The sequence below is a fragment of the Marmota flaviventris genome, chromosome 12 (genome assembly GCF_047511675.1).
Source record: "Marmota flaviventris isolate mMarFla1 chromosome 12, mMarFla1.hap1, whole genome shotgun sequence".
Taxonomy (NCBI): Eukaryota; Metazoa; Chordata; class Mammalia; order Rodentia; family Sciuridae; genus Marmota; species Marmota flaviventris.
The window spans coordinates 97,241,795-97,263,489 of NC_092509.1; the positions used below are offsets into that span (position 1 = coordinate 97,241,795).

General features: G+C 36.1%; 1 protein-coding gene across 2 annotated transcripts in view; it reads left to right on the top strand.

Annotated features, from left to right (window-relative positions):
• Acbd6 (acyl-CoA binding domain containing 6) overlaps nt 1–21,695 on the top strand; it is a 153,023-nt gene that overhangs the window by 85,795 nt on the left and 45,533 nt on the right. Inside the window, exon 7 of one of the 2 annotated variants that reach the window (XM_027935061.2) lies at nt 5,723–6,262. The exons of the other annotated variant lie outside the window; for it this stretch is intronic. Coding sequence (XP_027790862.1) covers nt 5,723–5,920 — 198 coding nt within the window. The 3' untranslated portion in view covers nt 5,921–6,262. Of the gene's footprint in view, nt 1–5,722; nt 6,263–21,695 lie in introns of those variants that run through there. 2 annotated transcript variants of the gene reach the window in all.

Sequence of the window (21,695 nt, forward strand, 5' to 3'; positions counted from 1 at the left end):
GTGAAGTACATAGTACACAAGTAAGTAAAATGCTCAGTGTATTACACACACACACACACACACACACATACAATTCCTATGTCAAATAAGAACATTTCCTGAACCACTAGGAGACTTATTCCCTTCAGTACTTTCTGTCAAAATCTATACCTCCTATATAACCCTGAAATGACTGTTACTCTGATTTCTATCACCACTGATTAATTAAACTTTCCTTGAAATACTTAGAGTAGTGTGTCTTCTTTTGGGTTGGTTGTTTATGTTCATTTGCTGTGTTCCAGTTCATTGTGTGCATATGCTTCAAGTGCATTTTCCTGGTAGCTAACATTTACACACACACCCACTTAAGTTTTTTTTTTTTTTTTTAAAGTCTGTTTTCCCCATTAAATTATTTGTAGCATCCTTGTCAAAAATCAGTTGACTATATGGCTGGAGAGGTGACTCAGAGCTGGAAAACTTGCCTTGCATGCACAAGGCCCTGGGTTCAGTTCCCAGCACTGCGGGGGTGGGGGGGGGAGAATAACCATAAATGTGAAAGTTTATTTCTGGATTATCAGTTTCACTCCACTGATCAATATTTCTGTCCTTATCCCAGTACCAGTCTTGCTTGCTGTAGCTTTATAATAAATTTTGAAACGGAGAACTATGGATCTTGTAACTTTTTTAAGGGTTATTCTGGCTATTCTGGGCCCCAATGAGTTTGTTTGGTTTTGTTGTTGTTTTTCAGAGGGGGGGGGGGGCAACCTTGATTTTCATGAGGATTACATTGATTCTCTCTTTTTTTTGTTTTTGCTGTTAAAGATTGAACACAGGAACACTTAACCGCTAATCACATCCCCATCCCTTTTACTTATTTATTATTTTTGTTTTGAGAAGGGGTCTCACTAAGTTGCTTAGGGCCTCACTGAATTGCTGAGGCCAGCTTTGAACTTGCGATCCTCTTGCCTTAGCCTCCCGAGTCACTGGAATTACAGGTGTGCACCACTGAGCCCAGTGCCTCTGTAGATCAATTTAGGGAGTAGTGCTATCTTAAAATATTAATTCTATGAACAGGCCAGGCCCAGTGCCACACACATGCAATTTCAGCAATTTGGAAAACTGAGGCAGGAGGATTGCAAGTTTGAGACCAGCCTGGGCAACTTAGTCTCAAATTAAAAAAGTAAAAAGGGCTAGAGATGTAACTTAGTGGGTTCAGTCCCCAGTACTGGGGGTGGGGAAAAAAATACATGAACATAAAATGTCTTTCTGTTTACTTAGGTCTTAATTTCTTTTAATGATGTTTTTCAATATACAAATCTTACACTTCATTTGTTAAATTTATTGCTAAATATTTTATTCTCTTTGATGCTACTGTAAATGAACTTTTTAAAATTTCCTTTTCTGATTCTTCATTGTTAGTGTGTAAAATACAATTAATTTTTCTTTACTGATCTTGTATCCTGCATTCTTCTTGAATGCTTTTATTAGTTCTGATAGTTTGCCAGTGAATTAACATTTTCTACATACAAGATTATTTCATCTGCAAGTAGAGATAATTTTATATCTTCCTTTCAATGCATATCCTTTTTATTTTTTTTTAATTTTCTTGTTTATGCACTAGCTAAAACCTCTACTAGTGTTTCATACAAGTAATGATAGCAAATATCCTTGTCTTACTGCTGATCTTATAAAGAAAGTGTTCAGTTTTTTACCATTAAGTAACATTGTGGTTTGGATATGAGGCGTCCCCCATAAGCTCCTTTGATAATGCAAGAATGTTCAAAGGAAAATCATTGGATTGTGAGAACTATAACATAATCAATCCTTCCTGGTTTAAATGACTGGATGGTAACTGTAGATAGGTGGGGTGTGGCTGGAGGAGGTGGGTCAGGTCACTGGAAATGTGCCAAGGAGGGGTCATCTTCTCTGAGGGACACACATACACACACACACACACACACACACACACTCTCTCTCTCTCTCTCTCTCTCTCTCTCTCCCTCCCCCCCTCCCCCCCCTCCCCTCCCCTCCCCTCCCCTCCCCTCCTCTCCTCTCCTCTCCTCTCCTCTCTGAGGGACCTCTCCCTCTCCCTCTCTCCTTCCCTTCTTCCTGGTTGCCATGAACTTACCAGCGCTTCTCCCTCATGCCCTTTGACTTTAATGTTGGCCCAGGGCAATGAAGTTGGCCTTCTGAGGAATGAGACTATGAATCAAAATAAGATTCCTCTTCAAAGTTATTTTTGCCAGGTATTTTAGTCACAGTAACCAAAAGCTGACAAAAAGAAGTAGAATACCAGGATTGATTCATTTATAGTCATTAAACTTAGCCTTGCTTTCTGGAAATAAATCCTGCTTTCTGGATTCAGTCTGATATTTAGACTTTTTGCATTTGTATTTGTAAGGAATATTAATTTGTAATTTTCTTTTCTTGTAGTAGTCCTAAAAGGTTTTGCTATCAGTTGTATTAGTTTCTTAAAACCAGAAGGGAAATATTTCTTCTTTATGCCCTGAAAGCCTGTACTTAAAAGATTATTAACAGTTCCTTTAATGCTAAGGTAAGGGTCTTGAGTTCGAGATAAGACTCACTTCCCCCTTATTTCCAAACAAGTACAGGTAAAACTCTAGTAAACATAAAAAGACTGAAGGGTAGAAGAGGGCAGATGACTGGGGTCTCAAAACTGAGGAGCTGGTGATTTCTTTGGGTTATCTTTTTGGTTTCTTAGATAGTCTAGATTGGGCTCTGGAGAAGTTCACAGTCCAAAAATGCCAATAGGCCACAGACAAGAAGAGCTTCTACTCTCTGGCCAAAGGACAGGGAAAAGGGCAATCCAACAGAGCTTTTTTCATTCCTTCCCCAGCCACATGCCATGGGGTAAAAACTGTGCCAACCCTCATGTTTGAAGGGAAGCCATAATGTGCCCTAGGTGGATAACAAAACTGTCCCCTTTTCCCAGTAGGGTGGTGTCACCCGAGGCTTTGTGGTGAGCTTAGATGTCTGTTCTCTTCCCACCTGGAAATAAAGGCAGTGAGAGGCAGTACTTTCCCCTTTCCAACAGAGCTTACCAGAGGGGAGGACTTCAGAGAGAAGGGAGCTGAAGAGAGGGGCTCTGTAAACACATTACACTCACCAGAATTAACATAACAGAAGCTTTGAGAACTGCAGCATGGAATACTGCCCAGGTTTTCACAATGGCCTGTAGGTAGCACACAAACAAAGCAGACCAGAAAAATGCTGTAAGAGCTTTGAAAATGAAATTATTGGAACTACAACTAAGAAACCCAAATGGGGAAGCCTGCTAAAATAGGAGATTGAAATAGGACTCAGACTGTAATCATGTATTCTAACTTGAAGATCACTTATGCCAAAAACCAGGAAAATCACAACCAACATAAATGCAGAAAGGCAGTTAATCTACACCAAACACTGAGATGAGTTAGATGTTAAAATTATCTGATGAGAAGAAAAAAAATATCTGATGAGGATTTTAGATTAGTCATCAGAAAAATATGTCTGTAACCATTCTTGAAAAAAATGGAAAATCTTGGTCAAAGAATAGGAGATATAAAAATGAACTAGGTTGAAATTATAGATCAAGAACAATAGCTGAAATAAAAGTTCACTGAGTGATTTCAATACTAGATGGGAATAACAAAGAAAAGGATCAGTGAACTTAAAGACAGATCAATAGAAATTACCTAATTTGAACAATAGAAAGAAGATGGTAAAGAAATCAACACAGACCCCAGGACTGTGGACGACTCAGAAGACCTAACTTTCTTCTCATTTGAGTCTCAGGAGAAGAGAGTGTGGAGCTGCAAAAAATGTTCAAAGAAATAATGGCCGAGCATGCCTCAGACTTGGTGAAAGGCATAAACCTACAGATTCAGGAAACTGAGCGAACACTAGACAGATAAACCTGAAAAAACCCATACTAAGACACATCAGAATCTAACTTTAGAGGATGAAAGAGGGGAGGGGGGAAAGCACATTGAGAGCAACTATAAAGGGAAGGAATATATATCTATAGGGGGGCAAAGATTCAAATGATAGCAGATTTTTTTGTGGAATCCAAAAGGAAATGGATTACTAAAAGAAAAGCTGTCAATTCTTAATTCTAAATCCAGTGAAAATATTGTTAAAGTATTGTTCCAAGTTATGATGTTCTTAATTGATGAAAACTGAGAAGAGAATTTGTTGCCAGCAGAACTATTCAAAAAGAAGGGCTGAAAAACTTCATATAGGAAGGAAGTGATAACAAAAGACTTGGAATATGAAGAAGAAACAAAAACTTAAAATAGGGACAAATATAATCTGCTATCCTTTCCTCTTGTATTTTTTAAAATTACATATTGACTTGAATCAAAAATTAAATCATCTTCTGATTTGGTGCTCAATGTATGTACTGAAAATATCTAAGACAATTACATTATAAACTGGGGGGCTTCTGGTTCCAGCTTCTTTTTCCACAGAAGCAAAAGTTGAACAAATTAAAAAACAACAATTTTGGAACATATTAGATAATTGAGTTCTCACAGGGCAAACTGCCACTGTGACATCTGGAGAGAAAATGAAAACACTCAACAAAGCCAAAAACTGGTTCTTGAAAATATTAATAAAGATGATTGACTTTGGGGAAGAATTAGAAAAAAAATTACGATAGTAGAAATTTTTAATTAGGAGTTTTCACTGTGTACCCTAGATAGTAGAAAGACAGTAATGTTCTGAACAACTTTAAGTCTTCGACAACTTAAGATGAAATGGACAAATTCTTTGAAAAACCCAACTGACCAAAAAAATAGAAAATGTGAGCATTCCGGTGTCTGTTTAAGAAATTAAACTTGTAATTTAAAGCTTTGAAAGTCAGACAGCTGCATTGACGAATTCAGCTAAGTGTTAATTTATCAATAAGTTTGTTATTATATGTCCTTGTGCAGTTTTTTTAGTGATTCATCTTGGTATTCCTGTGTGTAATTTATTGCTGTCTACTGGTATTGATATTTTATTACTGACAAAATGTAGGTTTCATTTAGTGACCATTACCCTCTTCCCTGTGTAATGGTATTTATCCTGCTTAGTGTACTCTGAGCTCCCTGAATTTGGGAAAATGACGCCATTCAAATATTTCTTCTGCTTTATTCTCTATTTTTCTTCTTGTGGTATTCCGGTTATACTGCCAAGGAGACACCTACTTCACTCAGAGTCTTACTTGGTACTGAATTATTTAAGCTAAATTGTTTGAGAAAGGGAGAGAAAGAGATAAATCTCATATTTTTTATTGTATACTAGACATTACACATAAAGAACTGTAGAGCCTGAGGTCAGCGTTACTCTAAAAAGAGGTCACAGCTTTTCCTCTCTCAGATGTATGGATTGAGGGGCTGCTCGCCCCAGTCAGTCAGGAATTGAGCCAGGTTGGGACTGGGTTGGGCCCGGTCCACCTCTGCCCTGTATGCCTCAAGGAGAGGAGGTCACGGTTTTTGCTCATGAGCCTACAGGTCCGTGTCTCCCAGAAAGACTGGTGAAGATTCAGTCGGATTTTTTTTTTTTTTTTTTTCTTTTTCCCTGCTCTAACCTTTGCTCTCCACAGGCTTCACACTGCCCAAATTTTGGCAAATTGTTGATATTGCCAGCTTGCTGGGATGGCGACCTATGCTGGGTTCGCAAAATCTGACTCCATTGGTAACTATGGAAAGGGCCAAAGAAGCACGAGCAACACACTGAGATAGATACCTTTCGCCTGCAGGAACCGGGGACAGCTGTCAGCCCTGAGGGTCTGTTGGGAAGAGAGAGAGCACGCCTGAAGCCCTGTTTATTGAGGGGAAGACATTGGAGAAAGTTCCACCCAAATGAGGCAAGGGATTGGGTTTCCGACGGGGTGAAGCCCCATTCCATGGGGCGACACCCACTCCCAGAGCTTCCTTCCCCTGCAGATCGGAGGTGAGGTCCATCTGCCCAAGGTCCACCTGCTCTCCGCTGGGAACTGAAGCCACTTGCACACCTTGGTTGCTCAAGGCTAAATGTCGCGCTCGCGGTGCCCCCCCAACATGTGGAGGCTGAGATTTGTCGTTTGAGACAGACCCCTTCCGCAAACCCGAAATACTCTAAAGACTACAGAGGACGGTGGTATCCATTTTAGGAATTCTGGCTTCCCACACAGACTCCGGATTCCGAAAATAAAACCATCTGGGAGAATAGTCACTTCGTGTTTATATCAGACTTTTTCACCAACCCCACACAACCTTCAGAAGTTTTGCAGATTTAATTTTCTGTAAATGTTGATACTCCTTTTCAGCTGAGCTCAGTCTTGAGCCCTAGCACAGTCAGCAAATGCTCTCAGGTAAGCAGAGGCGAAAGCTGCTCTGTTTGGAACAGCTCTCTGGTTTAGTTCACTAGTCCCATTTGCTTCCATGACTTTCACTGTCTTTATGAATACATTTTTTTCAGTTAATCCAGCTTTTTAAAAGAATTATTGCAGTAAGAAAGCTACTCGGTTGCATCTTCTGCCATCCTTGGTACCAGAAATAAGCCATAGAGATTTCTTACTGCTTTTCACTTAATATTATATAATGACCATTTTTCTGTGTCATTCAGTATTTTTTCAAAAATTTTTTTTTCTTTTTTAATAGTTTCTCCAACTGAGGGCTCTATTACCCTGGGAAAGTAGAGCATATAGTATATGTGAAAATATATGAGAAACCATAGTATGTATGAGATACACCTTCCCAAAGAATCCATTTTCCTTAGAGGTTTCAGAATTCAAATACTTTAACTTGAAAGGAGCTCTACAATTCATTTTATGCCTAAACAAATATAGTTGTGGAGTAGGATGCAAAATGCACATAAATTATTTAGGGAAACAAGACCTCAAGGAAATTTCACATTTTCACTAGAGCCTTGGAAAAAAGTTTAAAAAATAGTCACTTAGGAGGGGCTGGGGCTGTGGCTCAGTGGGAGAGCACTTGCCTAGCATGTTGAGGCACTGGCTTTGATCCTTGGCACCACATAAAAATAAAAACAAAGTGCCTTCTTTAAAAAAAAAAAAAAAGAGATACTTTTCTCATTTTCAATAGTTTTTATTCCAGGAGGTAGTAGTTTTTAATTTAGATTTATCTCTCTTCCTTTTGTATACAAATTCATATATGTCACTGAGTACCTTGTTTTCAAACTTTTGAAGACATGTATCATTTTTTTTTGGAGAGCAAGGAGATAATGGGATCTCCCTTTTAAGAAACCCTCCTGAAGAAATAGAAGAGACTTATCTTCTCCCTTTCATTGTCTTTTCTCTATTACATATGTATACTTTACCTGGGCAAGCCGTGTTAAGGAAATATGGCTTAGGTGGATATTTTGTAAATTTATCAAAAAGTTTTTCAAATTCTTAAATTCTTTTACACATTTATAAAAAAACTTATGTTGTTGACATACTGTAGAGAGGCTATAAATCATAATGTTAAAATTTGAGTCTCAGAATTATTATAGTAATGGAATATTCAAGGCCACGGCATTCTTGTTGTGACAGTATTAAACTAATTTAATCAATTCTAAGATTTATTATTATTATTTTACATTTTAACATCTTGAAATTAAGCAGCATCTTACAACCACTAGTAATGTAGTTGTCATGGCCTGTGTTTGAGTGCACTTAGTCCTTAGTTGTTAATTTTGTCACCCACTGAGTGACTTTCATTGTTGTGTATTTAGTTATTTAATTGCCATTTTAAATTTAAATGTTTTCAGAAAGATGACTACAAGTGCACATTAAATAAAAAAGTTATTGTAAATATAGAAAGGCACAAAAATAGAAGAGAAACTCTGATCAGAGTGAAACAAATATTCCTCATTAAAGGAATGACCATTATTACTTACATGGGTTGTGTGGATGTGAGAGCGAGGAAGTGAGAGAGACACTGCAAAACCTCTTCAAGGAAAAGCTACTTTCTGTTTTGATTCCAACATATTAACACTTTATAATTAACAATAAAAAACCTTTTTATTTTGAAATAATTTTAGACTCTACAGAAAATTTGCAAAAAGCAGTGCAGAATTCCTGTATACCCTTCATCTAGGTTTCCATAATATTAACTTCTAATATAATCATATGACCATTGTTAAAATCAGGAAATTAACATTGTTATTTAAACTGTAAACCTTACTTGTATTTCAAAAATTTTTCTATTAATGTTGAAAACATTTTTTATTCCAGTATCCCAATTATGATTTAGTTTCTGTTACAGTGCCTCAGTCTTTTCTTGTCTTTCATGATCTTGATTGACACTTTCAAAGAGAGCTCATCAGTTATTTTCTAGAATATTCCTCAATTTGTATTTATCTAATATTTTCTCTTGATTAGAATTAGGTTATGCATTTTGGGCAAGAATATTACAAAAGTGATGTGCCCTTCTCAGTGCATCATTTTAAGGGGTTCATAATATTAGTCTGTCTTACAATTGGTTATGTTAACTTCAGTTACTGCTATGGTAATAGATGCTTGGTTTCTCTACTGCCTTTCCTTGGCAAATCCTATTTCTTCTCAAACTTATGCCCACTAAATTTAGCATCGATCAGTGGATCGTGTCTGAAACAGTTGTTATTCTGGTATTTGACTGATGGTGTTTTTCTTCTTTTCTTTTGGAATTCTTCTGTAAAAATATGGCCATTTTCTGATGGGCGTGGTGGCACATGCCTGTAATTCCAGCAGCTCCGGAGGCTGAGGCAGGAGTATCTCAATTTCAAAGCCAGACCCAGCAAAAAGTGAGGAGCTAAATAACTCAGTGAGACCCTGTCTCTAAATAAAATACAGAATAGGGCTGGGGATATGACTCTATTTATTGGGGTGGCATTGCTTCTTGCTTCTCTCAGCAGTCAAAGCTAGGAAATACATGATATGTAGGATACATATGTATATACTAATAATTATAATGCATACTAATCATTTATATATACATGTTATATTTCTGTACATATATTGAACATCATGTGTTTAGACTGATAGCTTGGATCCCACCCAACATCACACTCCTTATTTGTGACTTTTTCCTCCAATAATGAGAAACTCAGCTCTCATTATTTATGATATTTATTTTTTTCAAGTCTGGTATGGACATAAAGTAGTTTCAGAATTGCTAAAGCATAGCTCTGTGTAAGATACATTTACTAACTAGAGTAAAATATAATATGTATAGTTTATCATTAGCTTTATTCTAGCCTGTCAAAATTGTGTTTTTTCTAAAGTTAAGTAAGTTAGTTCTTTTCTTGCCTACCCCCTTCAGTACAGTTGTGTTAGTGAGGTCAGGTTCAACTGTTGGTATTGATATGCCATTTTAGGTTTCTATCACAAACATGATTGTTTTACATTTTGTTTATTTGGGGAGTTTGTTAAGTATTACTATGATTCTGAGTGTCCAAGATATATAAAAGGATATACATAAAGAATTGCCATTTATTTCTCATCCCTACTACCCCAGTCCCATTCCCTGCCTTCTTTCTATGCATTCTGAACCACTCCTTATATTATAGGTAACCAGTCTTTTTTGTATTTTATTTATCCTTCCTGTATTTCTTTTGCACTAATGAGCAGGTACATGTTCATCTTCCTTTCCCCTTCTCTTTTACATGAAGATATACTATAGGTACTCTTTTGCACTTCATGTTTTTCATCTAACAGTTTGACCTAGATGTTACTCCTTATCATTTCACAGAGACTGTTCTCTTTTATTCACAGCTGTGTGTGTACCATAATTTATTTACTCACTCTCCTGGCTTTAGGTTGTTTCCAGAATTGTACAGTTACTAGCTTTATGCATATGTATTTCCTTCAAGTCAAAAGATAAGTGCAGGGCTGCGGTTGTTCTCAGTGGTAGAGCACTTCCTAGCATCACATAAAAATAAATTAAAAAATAAAAGTACTGTGTCCATCTACAATTAAAAAAAAAAAAAAAAGGTAAGTGCATGTGTGGTTTGTTAGATATTGCCAAATTTTCCTTCAGAGGGTTTACCAGTTTGCATCCCACTAGCAGGATGTGAGAATGCCTGTTCCCTTACAGTCTTGTCAGTAAGTTCAATTATTTTGGGGAGGGGAGGTTCATACCAGGGATTGAACTCAGGGGCACTTGACTTCTGAGCCACGTCCTCAGCCCTGTTTTTTGTATTTTATTTAGAGACAGGGTCTCACTGAGTTGTTTAGCACCTCACTTTTCGCTGAGGCTGGCTGTGAACTCGAGATCCCCCGTCTCAGCCTCTCGAGACTCTGGTATTACAGGTGTGCACCACCAAGCCCAGCAATAAGTTGCATTCTTGTATTTTTAAGTTTTTGCCAATCTGCTACAGTAGTAGTATCTCACTGGTGTTTTAATTTTCAAATCTCTAAGTATGTGTGAGTTGTTACATTTTTCATGTTTAAGGACCACTTTATGTCCATTTTTCAGTTAATTTTCCCCATTTTTCTATCAGGCTTTTGTCCTTTTGTGCCTCAGTTTGTAAGAGTTCTAAATATATGAGGAATATTAGCCCTTGTCTGTGGCATATGAAGCAGATATCTTCCCCCATTTTCTCATTTGTTCTTGTTTGTTTATGATCTTTTGTTGTATAAGAATTATCTATTTTTGTGTATTCAGTTCATCAAACTTTTTATTGCTCTGGATTTTAAACTATAGTTTTATATATACCCTTTTCTTACCAAGATTAAAGGGGAATCCCATGATTTTTTTCTAGTACTTGCATGGTTTCATATTTTACAGTTCTAGATCTCAAATGTATAGCTTGAAATAGGGATCTAAATTTATCTTCCAAGTGACTACTCAGGTTTCCTAGCACCACATTTTAAAAGTTCATGCCCCGGTGATTTGAGATGACGCCTGTTCTACTGTACTTCCATGTGTATTTGGGTGTAATTTTGGGCTTTTATGTTTCATGAGTCTCTATTTGGGTGCATTATTTTAATTAAAGGCTTTATAATGGGTATAAAGTCTGAAACAGCTATTCTTTCCTCAGGGTCTTTTTTCTTTTTAAGTATTTTTCTGGCTGTTCTTGCATTTTAAAAATATGAACTTTAATACCACTTTAATGCCATAAAATAGCTTGTTGGTATTTTTTATTGGTATTGCAGTGAATATATAAATAGAACTGACGTCTTTATAATATTGAATCATTCCAAGAATAAAGAATGTCTTTCCACTTCATCATCCACTTTTTGCATATTTCAGGAGTATTTAAAATTTTTTCTCATATAGGTTTTGCACATTTCTTGTTAAATTTATTCTTAAATTTTTAATTTCTGTTGCTATAAAATGTTTACTGCTCATAGGTTTTTTTAAATAATGTTTGAGATTTTTTAGATCTCTAAATTTTAACCTTGATAAGTTCTTGTGGTATTTATGTGATGCTAAGTCATTGCCCATATTTTATATATTTCATCCATAAATGAAGGTGTCAGTCTGTTAAATTTTCCTGTTTTCCCTTACATTGTGTCCTTTTGACCCTAATTAAGGAGTCATTTGAGAAGTCTGGGCTAATGTGTTAAATCACCTGTATGATTTGCTAGAGAATTGCTTCTGTTCCACTTAAGAGAATTGCAAGTTAATGAAAGGTGTGAAAACAGAAGCTTATTGCCAAAATCTTAAATACATTTTGTCATTTGATTTTTTTTCCTGCTGAGTGAATCATTTTGGAAACAGTCTTCCCCTTCGAATTATTTTCTTAATCCTGGATTCTTTTTTTTTTAAATATTTTTTTTAGTGGTCAATGGACCGTTATTTAATGAATTTATTTATATGTAGTGCTGAGAATCTAACCAAATGCCTCACACATGCTAGGCGAGTAATGCTTTACCACTGAGCCACAACCCCAGCCCCTTAATCCTTGATTCTGTCATTCATTATAAAGATTCCAGTCCCAGACTCTTTATAATAATATCAGTTTTGCTTTCTTCCTCCATTACTAATGTATTTTTGAGTGCTAAGGAAGAAACATTTATTGGCATTTGAGCATAGTACCTTTCCACAGGAAAATATAAAATTCTTCTCTAAAGTGAATAGAGTTTTACATACTCTGAGAATGCAAATACATGTATATGTGGTGGTGACAGGGGAGAGCAAAGGGTGGAAGTTAACCCAATCACTGTTTTTGTTTTTGTTTTTGTTATGCTGTGCTGAGGATCGAATCCAGGGCCTTGTGCATACTAGGCAAACATTCTACCACTGAGTTGTATCCCAGCCCAAGAGCTGTATCTTTAGATATGTAACTGCTTTATTTTTCATTAACTCTCTCTTTTTAACTAAAAATGTGCCTTCCAAATATACTTGGAATTCTCAGCAATTTGAGGGCAGATTTGTGCTTAAAATTTGCATTATTTTTAATATTGAAATCACTAGTGCACTTAGTTCAATTTTTTGTCAGAAATAAGAATTTCTATAATCAAAGAAATAAGGCATTTTTACTACTTCAAAACTATCAATTCATTGTCTATATGATAGTTTTGAGATTTTTTCATATTTTCTAAAAAGGATGCAACTGAAGTATCACATCCAAAACTGTATCCAAGAATGTTTACACTCATATTCTTCTTTTAAAATATTTTTTAGTTGTTGATAGACCTTTATTTTATTTTTTTACATGCAATGCTGAGAATCAAACCCAGTGCCTCACTCACAGCATGCAAGTGCACTACCGCTGAGCCCCAGTCCCAGTCTCTATACTCATATTCTTTACGTTTTATGTCTAGAAGAGTTAAGTCATAAAGTTAGAATAGAACAGTATATTTAGCATATCCTGATCCCTAATTATTATTGTTATCAACATGATTTAGAGTTCCCATTGGCCAATACGTAATTGTCCCAATGGTTTATGGACTAAAATATATTTGTATATTCTTACTCTTTGTATGTACACTTGGACATTGCCTTCTGAGTTATATTCTATTTATCTACTTTTTAGGCATTAGCCAGCTGTATAGGAAAAGTGCATTTTAGCCAAGGACTAATGTTCTTTTCCCTAGGTAGTGGTTCTTTTTTTCTTGATGCTCTCAGATTATTAAATGTTTCAAGTTACTTTTTTTGCTCTGATCAGTTACTCTATTATGATACCCAAAAATATCAGCAGAGTGCTAAAATGACAACTACTTTGATTTCTGTATGCAAAGAACATGTTTAGAAAGCTGAAATAAAAGGAAATTCCAGTGGATGAAATAGAATAAAAAGTAAATGAGGTAACAAAGTCAGAGAAATTGATATTGGCAGGTACTGAATGATGATGTTCCTAGATGAGCAATCTTTCAAAATACTTCTTGTACATTGCTGCTGTTCCTTTATTTATTATTAAAATAACATGATCCATGAGGAGCTTGGGGTGACTCTCGGCCTAGCTAATTCTAATTAATCCAGTCAGGGAGAGCAGTAGGGTAAGTGGAGCAGTCTATCGGATTGAAATTCATAACTTAATTGAGGTCAAAGTCCCGGTCTGGGAGAACAAAAGTCTTTTGCTAGGACCAGGCAGATCAATAGCAATAAATATCTGGCTTGGATACAAGTAGCTTATAGTGACAGATTATCTGACACTGGCCAGAGGTCTTGGTTCTGTTAAGGGCAAAGTCTTGAGCATGTCATGGTTCTTGCTGATGTTCAATCCATACTTGGAAGGAAGTAATATTCTGAAGAACTCTGAAAAGTCTTATGAAAGTACTGTGTATGAAATTCCAAGAAACCTCTACTATTATCAGGTGAAGATTCTCTAATGATGCATTTTTATTAAAATACAGAGGGGTTTCTATTACATTGCTAGTAGGATAGAAAGAATTTGCAAAGTTGATTAATGTTAAGTATTGAGCCAGACCTTGTGGTGGACAGTTTTGTGATCCCAGCTACTTGGGAGGCTGTGGCAGGAAGATCATAAGTTCAAGGCCAGCTGTGTAATTTGGTAAGACCCTATCTCAAAATAAAATTTTTTAAAAAAAAGAAAGAAAAGCTCAGTGGTAGAGTATTTGGCTAGCATGCTTGAGGCCCTGGGTTCAATCCACAGTACTGGAAAAAAAAAAAAAAGTTGACTTTCCCACTAAATTCATAAAGAATGTGTAGAATTGCTCTCAAGGAGAAATGTAATAAACCCATGTTGTCTTGATTTATACGGGACTGTGTTACATTACCATCCAGTTAGTGTTGGCTCTTTTAGCTGTGATAATAGTATTGTAGTTGTGTAGGAATATATTCTAATTTTTAGGTACATATTAGTGTATTTAGGGAAAAAGGTTGTGATGTCAATAATTTTGTTAATCTACTTAGGCAAAAGCAAAAAAATAAATATGACAACACATTGGAAACCATTAAATTCAAGTAGTGAGTCTCTGCCTTTCTGTATATATAAATATTTTCATAATAAAAAGTAACAAAATAACTATGTACAATAAACCATTAGGCTAGTATGTTACTAGGAAAGGTCTCCCTCTGTCCCATTCTGTTCTTCTTTTAAAACTACTGAGTTATCAAAAGCATGTATGTTCTTTTATGCATTCTACTGTTGTTTATCCATCACCATTGTTGATGGACATGATGTCTTTATTTATTTTTTTATGTGGTGCTCGGAACTGAACCCAGTGCCTCACACATGCTAGGCAAGCGTTCTATCACTGAGCCACAGCCACAGCCCTACAATTGCATTTTTAAAGGAGAGATGCAGATTTAGGTAAATTTCAGTTATTGCCTGGCACTTGTTATTTTTCGAATAAATGTTTGAGATATGTCTACATATTTGGCCTCTTTAAAATTGTTATAACCTTGTGAAATGTATTTTCTCCAAAGTCACAGAATTAATTACTGCAGAATCAACTCAAATTTATGTTTTCTAATATCAAATGATCTCTAATAAATTTTTAGTTAATCTATCAAAGTAAGATGTGGAAAAAGGGCTTTTTAAAGAAGATATTTTTATTTTTAAACAGAACAAAGAAGGCATTCAACATTAGTTCCAGCATGTTTTCTTTTTCAACAGTTACTACTCTTTATTCTTTTTGAGATCCCCACATTTTTTTAATAAGCTCACATACACACCAAAATAAGAAGACAACAACTTCTCTCTTGTGGCAAATTGAGGTAGAAGTTTTAAATAGGTCATTTGGAAGCCAAATATAGGTAGTCTATCTACACTGAGTTTTGAGAAAGCATTGTAGAAAATTTCTAATCAGGAAGTGAAAGAAGAGAAATCTCAGATTTGAGGAAAACTCATGTGTGTCTTATAATTCTACCAAATAGAATTATTGGGAAACATTTATGTTAGCATTTTACACACTGAAGTACTGCATAGTCAAGACTCGAGTCCATGTTTGAATCTTAGACTCTTCTCTTTTTTGCTCCTATAATATCCTTTATTTAATCTGTGATGAAATTAATCATTCTTTATTATAATTATCTCTGTGCACTAGATTCTGGGCTCCTGGAGAGTATGGACTTTGATATTTTTCTTATTCTTAACTCTTAACACTTTACTTGGTCTATCACTTAATATATTTGATCTTAAAAACAATAGAGTTGGAGTAGAAATAATAAAGCACCTAAAAATAATGTGTTTCAGAAATTTATGCAAAAGAAATAAAGGAAAGAACCTCAATTAAGAATACTTTATCTTAATGTTATTTGAACACTCCCTGGCTGGTCAGTATGCTTACTTGTCCTGTAGAGGATAATTTGAGTGTGGCAGGTCTAAACAAATAGCTGTAACACATATATCAGATAGACATTCTTGAGAGGTGGATGCTAAAGACTTTATTCTAAAGATAAATTAGACATACTCTTAAATGAAGGTTATGCATTATAAGACCACAATGCCCATGTTGAAATGACTTATTGCTCTTGACAGATATCTTGGCAGTGCACTAACTTTGTTTCATGAAGCTGTTACTTGCTTTTTTCAAACAATTCTTTATTTTTTAGGAATGCAATTTCTTATTTTGAAATATCACTATAAATGAGTTGAAGAAAATATAGAGACTCTCTTTAAAGCTGTGGTGGAGTGATTGGAGTAGGAAGAAAAGTGAGCTGAGGTATACAATAATCATGTCTCTTTGTTTTTTATTTTTCCCTTCCCATATGTAAAAGTATGTACTTTTTAAATCACATCTTCCACCAGAATTGCAATTGGCTTACATAGAGATGGATCCAAATGGCCCAGCTCACTTCTGGGATCCATCAAGAGCAGATCTTGGTGCTAGCATGTGTCTCTAGGCCTGAAGGGTGGCCAAGGGACAAGTGAATGAAAGGTGTAGAATGTATTGAGCTTGGACATGTGAGGGGAAGTGTTCACTCACGTCTGTGAGACCTGTTGTTGCTGTGGGATGGAGGCAGGGCTGGGCTCTTCCGTTTGTGCTCCTGCCCCAGGCCCACACAAATGTTGACGGACTTACCCAGCAGCTGGTCATTCCAGAGTGCTTTGCAAATCCCCACAGAGGTGCGTAAAAGTTCTTCCCACTTCAGCTTTTACCTATTTTCAGATTAGGCCTCTGAATAAGATTTTGTTTTTCAAAGGGGTTCTCATAATGGAGTATGAACTCTTTAAGGCTAGAGATTATGAAGATAGAGGCTATGTCTAGTTTTAATTGTGTAGTAAAACTTTAGTATTATTTAAGTCCCAGAGCTTTGAAGATATTTTATAAGTATTTTTCAAATTGACTAATAAAGCAAATTTATTTATTTCCTTATGCAAAGAAATCTCTACATTTGCAAACTAATAAGCAAATGCAAACTCATAAGCAAAGTTTTCCTGGTTAACAAATGTCAATGTATGAAGAGTCTGAAAATTATGAACAAAGATGAATAAACCAGTATTTAAAGACCAAATGTTATTCTTTTTTTTTTCTTTTCTATAAAAGTTCTATATATTAGTTCCTTTATCCTTACAGGAGTCCTCTGTGACATTGTTTTCATTTTACAATTGAGGAAACTAAGGCTGAAAGAGGTCATGTGAATTGTTGAGGATACACAGTAACAAGTAGGATAACAAGAGTTCAGCCCAGTACTCGATTCCATCCTTTTTTTCCTGTGCCTTGTGTTCCCATCATACTCTGCATACTGACTCACGGCTTTTAGAATTCAGTCATCCGATGATTTTTTGCGAATATAATATTATGTTCTTTATGTCCTATATATTTTCTAATTTGTAATGAAAATCTTATATGTAGACATTATTTTATTCATCAGGTGTTTTCCTTAGTAAGCATTTTTCTGTCATTTTTATATTGAATGGTCACTTCTTTTGCTAAGTTTGTGTCTGAGAATAAACAGCTGGCTCACAGCACAGTGTGAATCAAGTTCAAATTGCTTTAAGTTGAGAGAACACCCAGTGTCATCTTATTTTTACATCTAATTGAATTATAGGACACTGTCAAAGTGTTACAACCTGGTATAGTAAATTGTTCCTCCTTAATGGTCTCCTGGCTACATTTTCTCTTCTATTGTTGTAAACCAAAAATTGTTGACATCTTACACTATTGTAAGCTTGAAAACGAAAGAATTGGTTTTTAATCCCAAGGTAATCCACCTCCTTCACCATAGAGATTTCTAAACATCTTAGCTATGTACAGCAGAATCATAACACATTGTAGTCTTTAAAATTAATTGAGAATTGTATGACTTCTATAATGCTGTGACTTTAAAAAGACAGGAAGTGGCCAGGTTGTGGTAGTGCACATCTGCAATCCCAGCGGCTCAGGTGGTTGAGACAGGATGATTGAGAGTTCAAAGCCAGCCTCAGCAAAAAGCAAGGCACTAAGCAACTCAGTGAGACCCCATCCCTAAGTAAAATAGAAAATAGGGCTGGGGATGTGGCTCAGTGTTTGAGTGCCCCTGAGTTCAATCCCCCATACCCCCCCCCAAAAAAAAAAGACAGGAAGTGCCTCCCTGTTGAACTAAGAAATGGATCAATCACCTGCCTTTAAAGAACTAACTTGTTTGAATATTGACATGGTGGCTCATTGATGATTTCTGAGATTCATTATTTAAATGCATGCATGTTATAAAATATGTTTGGCTGTACTTAGTGCTGCTGAGTTTTAAATGCTTTTCTAGGGGCTGGGGTTATAGCTCAGCGGTAGAGCACTTGTCTCGCACTTGTGAGGTACTGGGTTCAATCCTCAGCACCACATAAAAAATATATAAATAAGATAAATAAAGATATTGTGTCCATCTTTAAAAAATATATACCTTTAAAAATAGTCTTCTAAATGTTACATTGTGAACAGGAATTAAAGATGAAGGAATTACACAAAATAACAAAAATGCTCCCAACAGAATAAGTGGCTGGAGTGTAACTCAGTGATAGAGCATTTGCCTAACATGCACAAGACCCCAGTATCAATCCCAAGCACCACACATAAAAAATTTCCTGAAATCAGCAAGCTTACTTTTTTGGTGGTTATATTATATGCTTACAGAGTATTTGTTGTTGCTTAAAAGGTAGAAATGAGATAATTAAGGGGGGAAATGACTCTTAAAAGTTTATTTTTCCATAAAATAAGTGCTATAGGATATCTATGGGCCATATTCAAATACACTTATGGGCCATGTTCATGTGTACAGGTACAGACATTGTGTGTAATAATCAACAGGAAGTTTGATGGTCATTGTGGACAATAGGTGATCAATGAGACTGCAATGTAATGTTGATCTTGAAAAAGCAAATTTAATAGTAGCTTCCATGATAGTATTAGCAGTATAATTGTAAAAACCAGGGCAAAATACTATTATATACATAGCAATATTAGACTGTAACTAATATAAAATATAAAGCTTAGATCTTTGCATTCTGAAAATCTAGTTGAAGAGCTGGACATGGTGATGCACCACTATAACCCCAGCTACTCAGGAGGCTGAGGCAGGAGGATCACCATGCTTAAAGCCAACCTGGGCAATTTAGAAAGGCCCTGTCTCAAAATAAAAAGGGCTGGGGATGCAGCTCAATGGTAAAGCACCACTAGTACCACACAGACACATAAAAGGATGTTGATAAAGTCAAAGAATCTAGAAGATTGTTTAAACCAGTAGTTTGGAGGAATATTTGAGGAGAGTCATGGTCATAAACTGCTATGAGTTACATGGCAGGTATATTTTTGTTAGACACCTGTAGTGTTAGCCACAGTTTATTTGTAATTGACTGGCAGTTAATTTCACATGAAAGTACAGATTTTGCTTCTCTTAAAATCTGAAAAGATGGCAATTCTGGGTGCATTCATTCCCATGTCAGCAGTCAACTAGAGCTGAGTAGCTGCTGTCCTCTGTTGGCAGGCCTTGAATTCTCTACTATCCCATGACTCCACCATTGCATCCTTGACCCAGTTAGCCTAAGTCTAGGATTTTCTGCTTGAGGGGTTTATAACCTTGTGTTTAGAACAACTAGGTTTGCAGTCAAGTTACCTGGATTCCAGTTTCTATTCTTCCACAAACTATAACCATGAATAAATCATAATGGTAAAAATCTTAAAAGTAGAAAGAAATTTAAAGATCATCTGGTTCAACTTCCCACCTAATGCAGGAATTCTCTCTGCTAAGTTTCCAAAAGTTTGTTAACGCAGCTAGCCTCTGTTTGAACATTTCTTTTTACTTTACAAAATAGCCTAATTGATTTTAGGAAGTTCTATTTATTAGAAATGTCTCCTAGGGCTGGGATTGTGGCTCAGCGGGGAGAGCACTTGCCTACCATGTGGGAGGCACCGAGTTCAATCCTCAGCACTGCATATAAACAAATCAATAAATAAAAATAAAGATTCATCAATGGTTATAAACATATTTTTTAAAAATGTCTTCTACATGTTGAGTATGCCTATCTATAACAAATTCTTTGGTTGTAATTCTGTCTTAAAATTATGAAGAAAAATCGAATCTCCCTTTTTGTAACAGCCATTCTGGTATTTGGAGACAGTACTTTTTTTCTTCCAAGTATTCTCCAAACTGAATAGTTCTGTTCTCCTAGTTGTTCACAATAAATCGGTATCCCTTTTAAAACATGTAATACTGGACTGTGATATCAAAGGCAAGTAACGACCTTCACACTTCCTCTTATGTAAAGGTAGTTGGTGAAATTCACAGGGCACCTGGACAAATGCTTTTATAGCAAAGCATTGTAGAGATGCAGTTGTAATATTAGTCTGATATTATCTAGACCAATTGTGTTGTGGACTTGGTACTCAAGTCTTTATTGTAGGTTGTTTTAAACACTTGCCATCTCTTACAAATAAAGAAAGGTAAAGGAAAGAGGGTGTGGGCATATCTTGCATTCTTGTTGGTAAATGGCATTTGTCAGTGTGTTCATACTTTTTAATTTTCCAGGACTTGCAGACTTAATCCCATGAGCTCGCTTTTAATATCACTAAAGGGTATGAGCTGTCTGTGTGGTTCAAGCTGCCGCTTGAGGGTTTCTTCTTCCTGTGGGCTTTCTAATGGAATTCAAGGTTCTCTCTAAGGGTGAGTGTTAGGTCCCAGGCTGCTGTGGGAGGAGGAAGTGCACTACAGGTTCAAGGACACTCGAAAGTTTAATGTGCACAAGCATGCTCCGCTCCCACTCCTGCTCCTGCGCGCTCTGATTGGCAAGGTTAACTCTGAGAGGCTGCAGCTTTTTAAAGTGATTTGATTAGATCCACCACTTTATTCCTTTCTCTTCCCCCACCCTCTACAAGCACCACCTTCTTTGTCTTTGCGGTCTTAGCCTTGCCAGTTACCTTTTCTCTCTTTTTTTTTTCCTGTTTTGTAACATCTTTTGATATTTTTTTAAAACAGAATAAGGAATTCAAAAGAAAAGTAACTTGCCTTATTGAAAACTCTTTCGTGATCTTCATTTTGACTTATCTCATGACTTGAGGGAGTACAGGATTCTCATTTAGCTTAGCAATTTACTTAGATTGATAGGTATGATTCCATAGTCCACCTTCAGGACTTCACTGTTCTACCAACAGTGTAATTTTTTTTCTCCACATCCTCTCCAGCTTTTATCATTTGTATTCTTTTTTAAAATATATTTTTTAGTTATAGTTGGACACAGTATCTTTATTTTTTTAATTTTTATGTGGTGCTGAGTATCTAACCCAGTGCCTCATGCATGCTGGGCGAGCACTCCACCTCTGAGCCACAACCCTAGCCCTATTATTTATATTCTTGATGACTGCCATTCTGACTAGTATGAGAAGAAATCTCAGTGTAGTTTTGATTTGCCAATGTAAGACCTTTTAATGAGTAAATATTCATTAAATGTATTTTTTCTTTCCATACTCCCTGCAATGTTCAGCTTCTTTTCCCCTTAGATGCTTTTACTTGTTTGTTTGCTTGTTTATTGTGGCACTGGGGATTGAACCCAGGGCACTCTACCACTGAGCTACATCCCCAGCCCCTTAACAAAAAAAATTTTTTTGAGATAGGGTCTCACTAAGTTGCTGAGGTTGGCCTCCAACTTACAATCCTCCTGTGTCAGCTTCCCAAGTCACTGGGATTACAGGCATGGACCACCATTCCTGGCTTTTTAAATTGATAGTACTTTAATAAATATTGATTGTAAGACTTTAAATATCTCAACTTCAAAGACCTAACAACTCAGAATTTCATCTAGACCTTCTAAGTTGTCACTGCTAACAGCCAAGAAAGAAAAACTACCTGTGTGTGTGTGTGTGTGTGTGTGTGTGTGTAGAATCATGAATAATGAAATGCATTAAGTTGTTAGGAATGTAAGTAGTAAAACTGGAGCTTCCAGAAGAC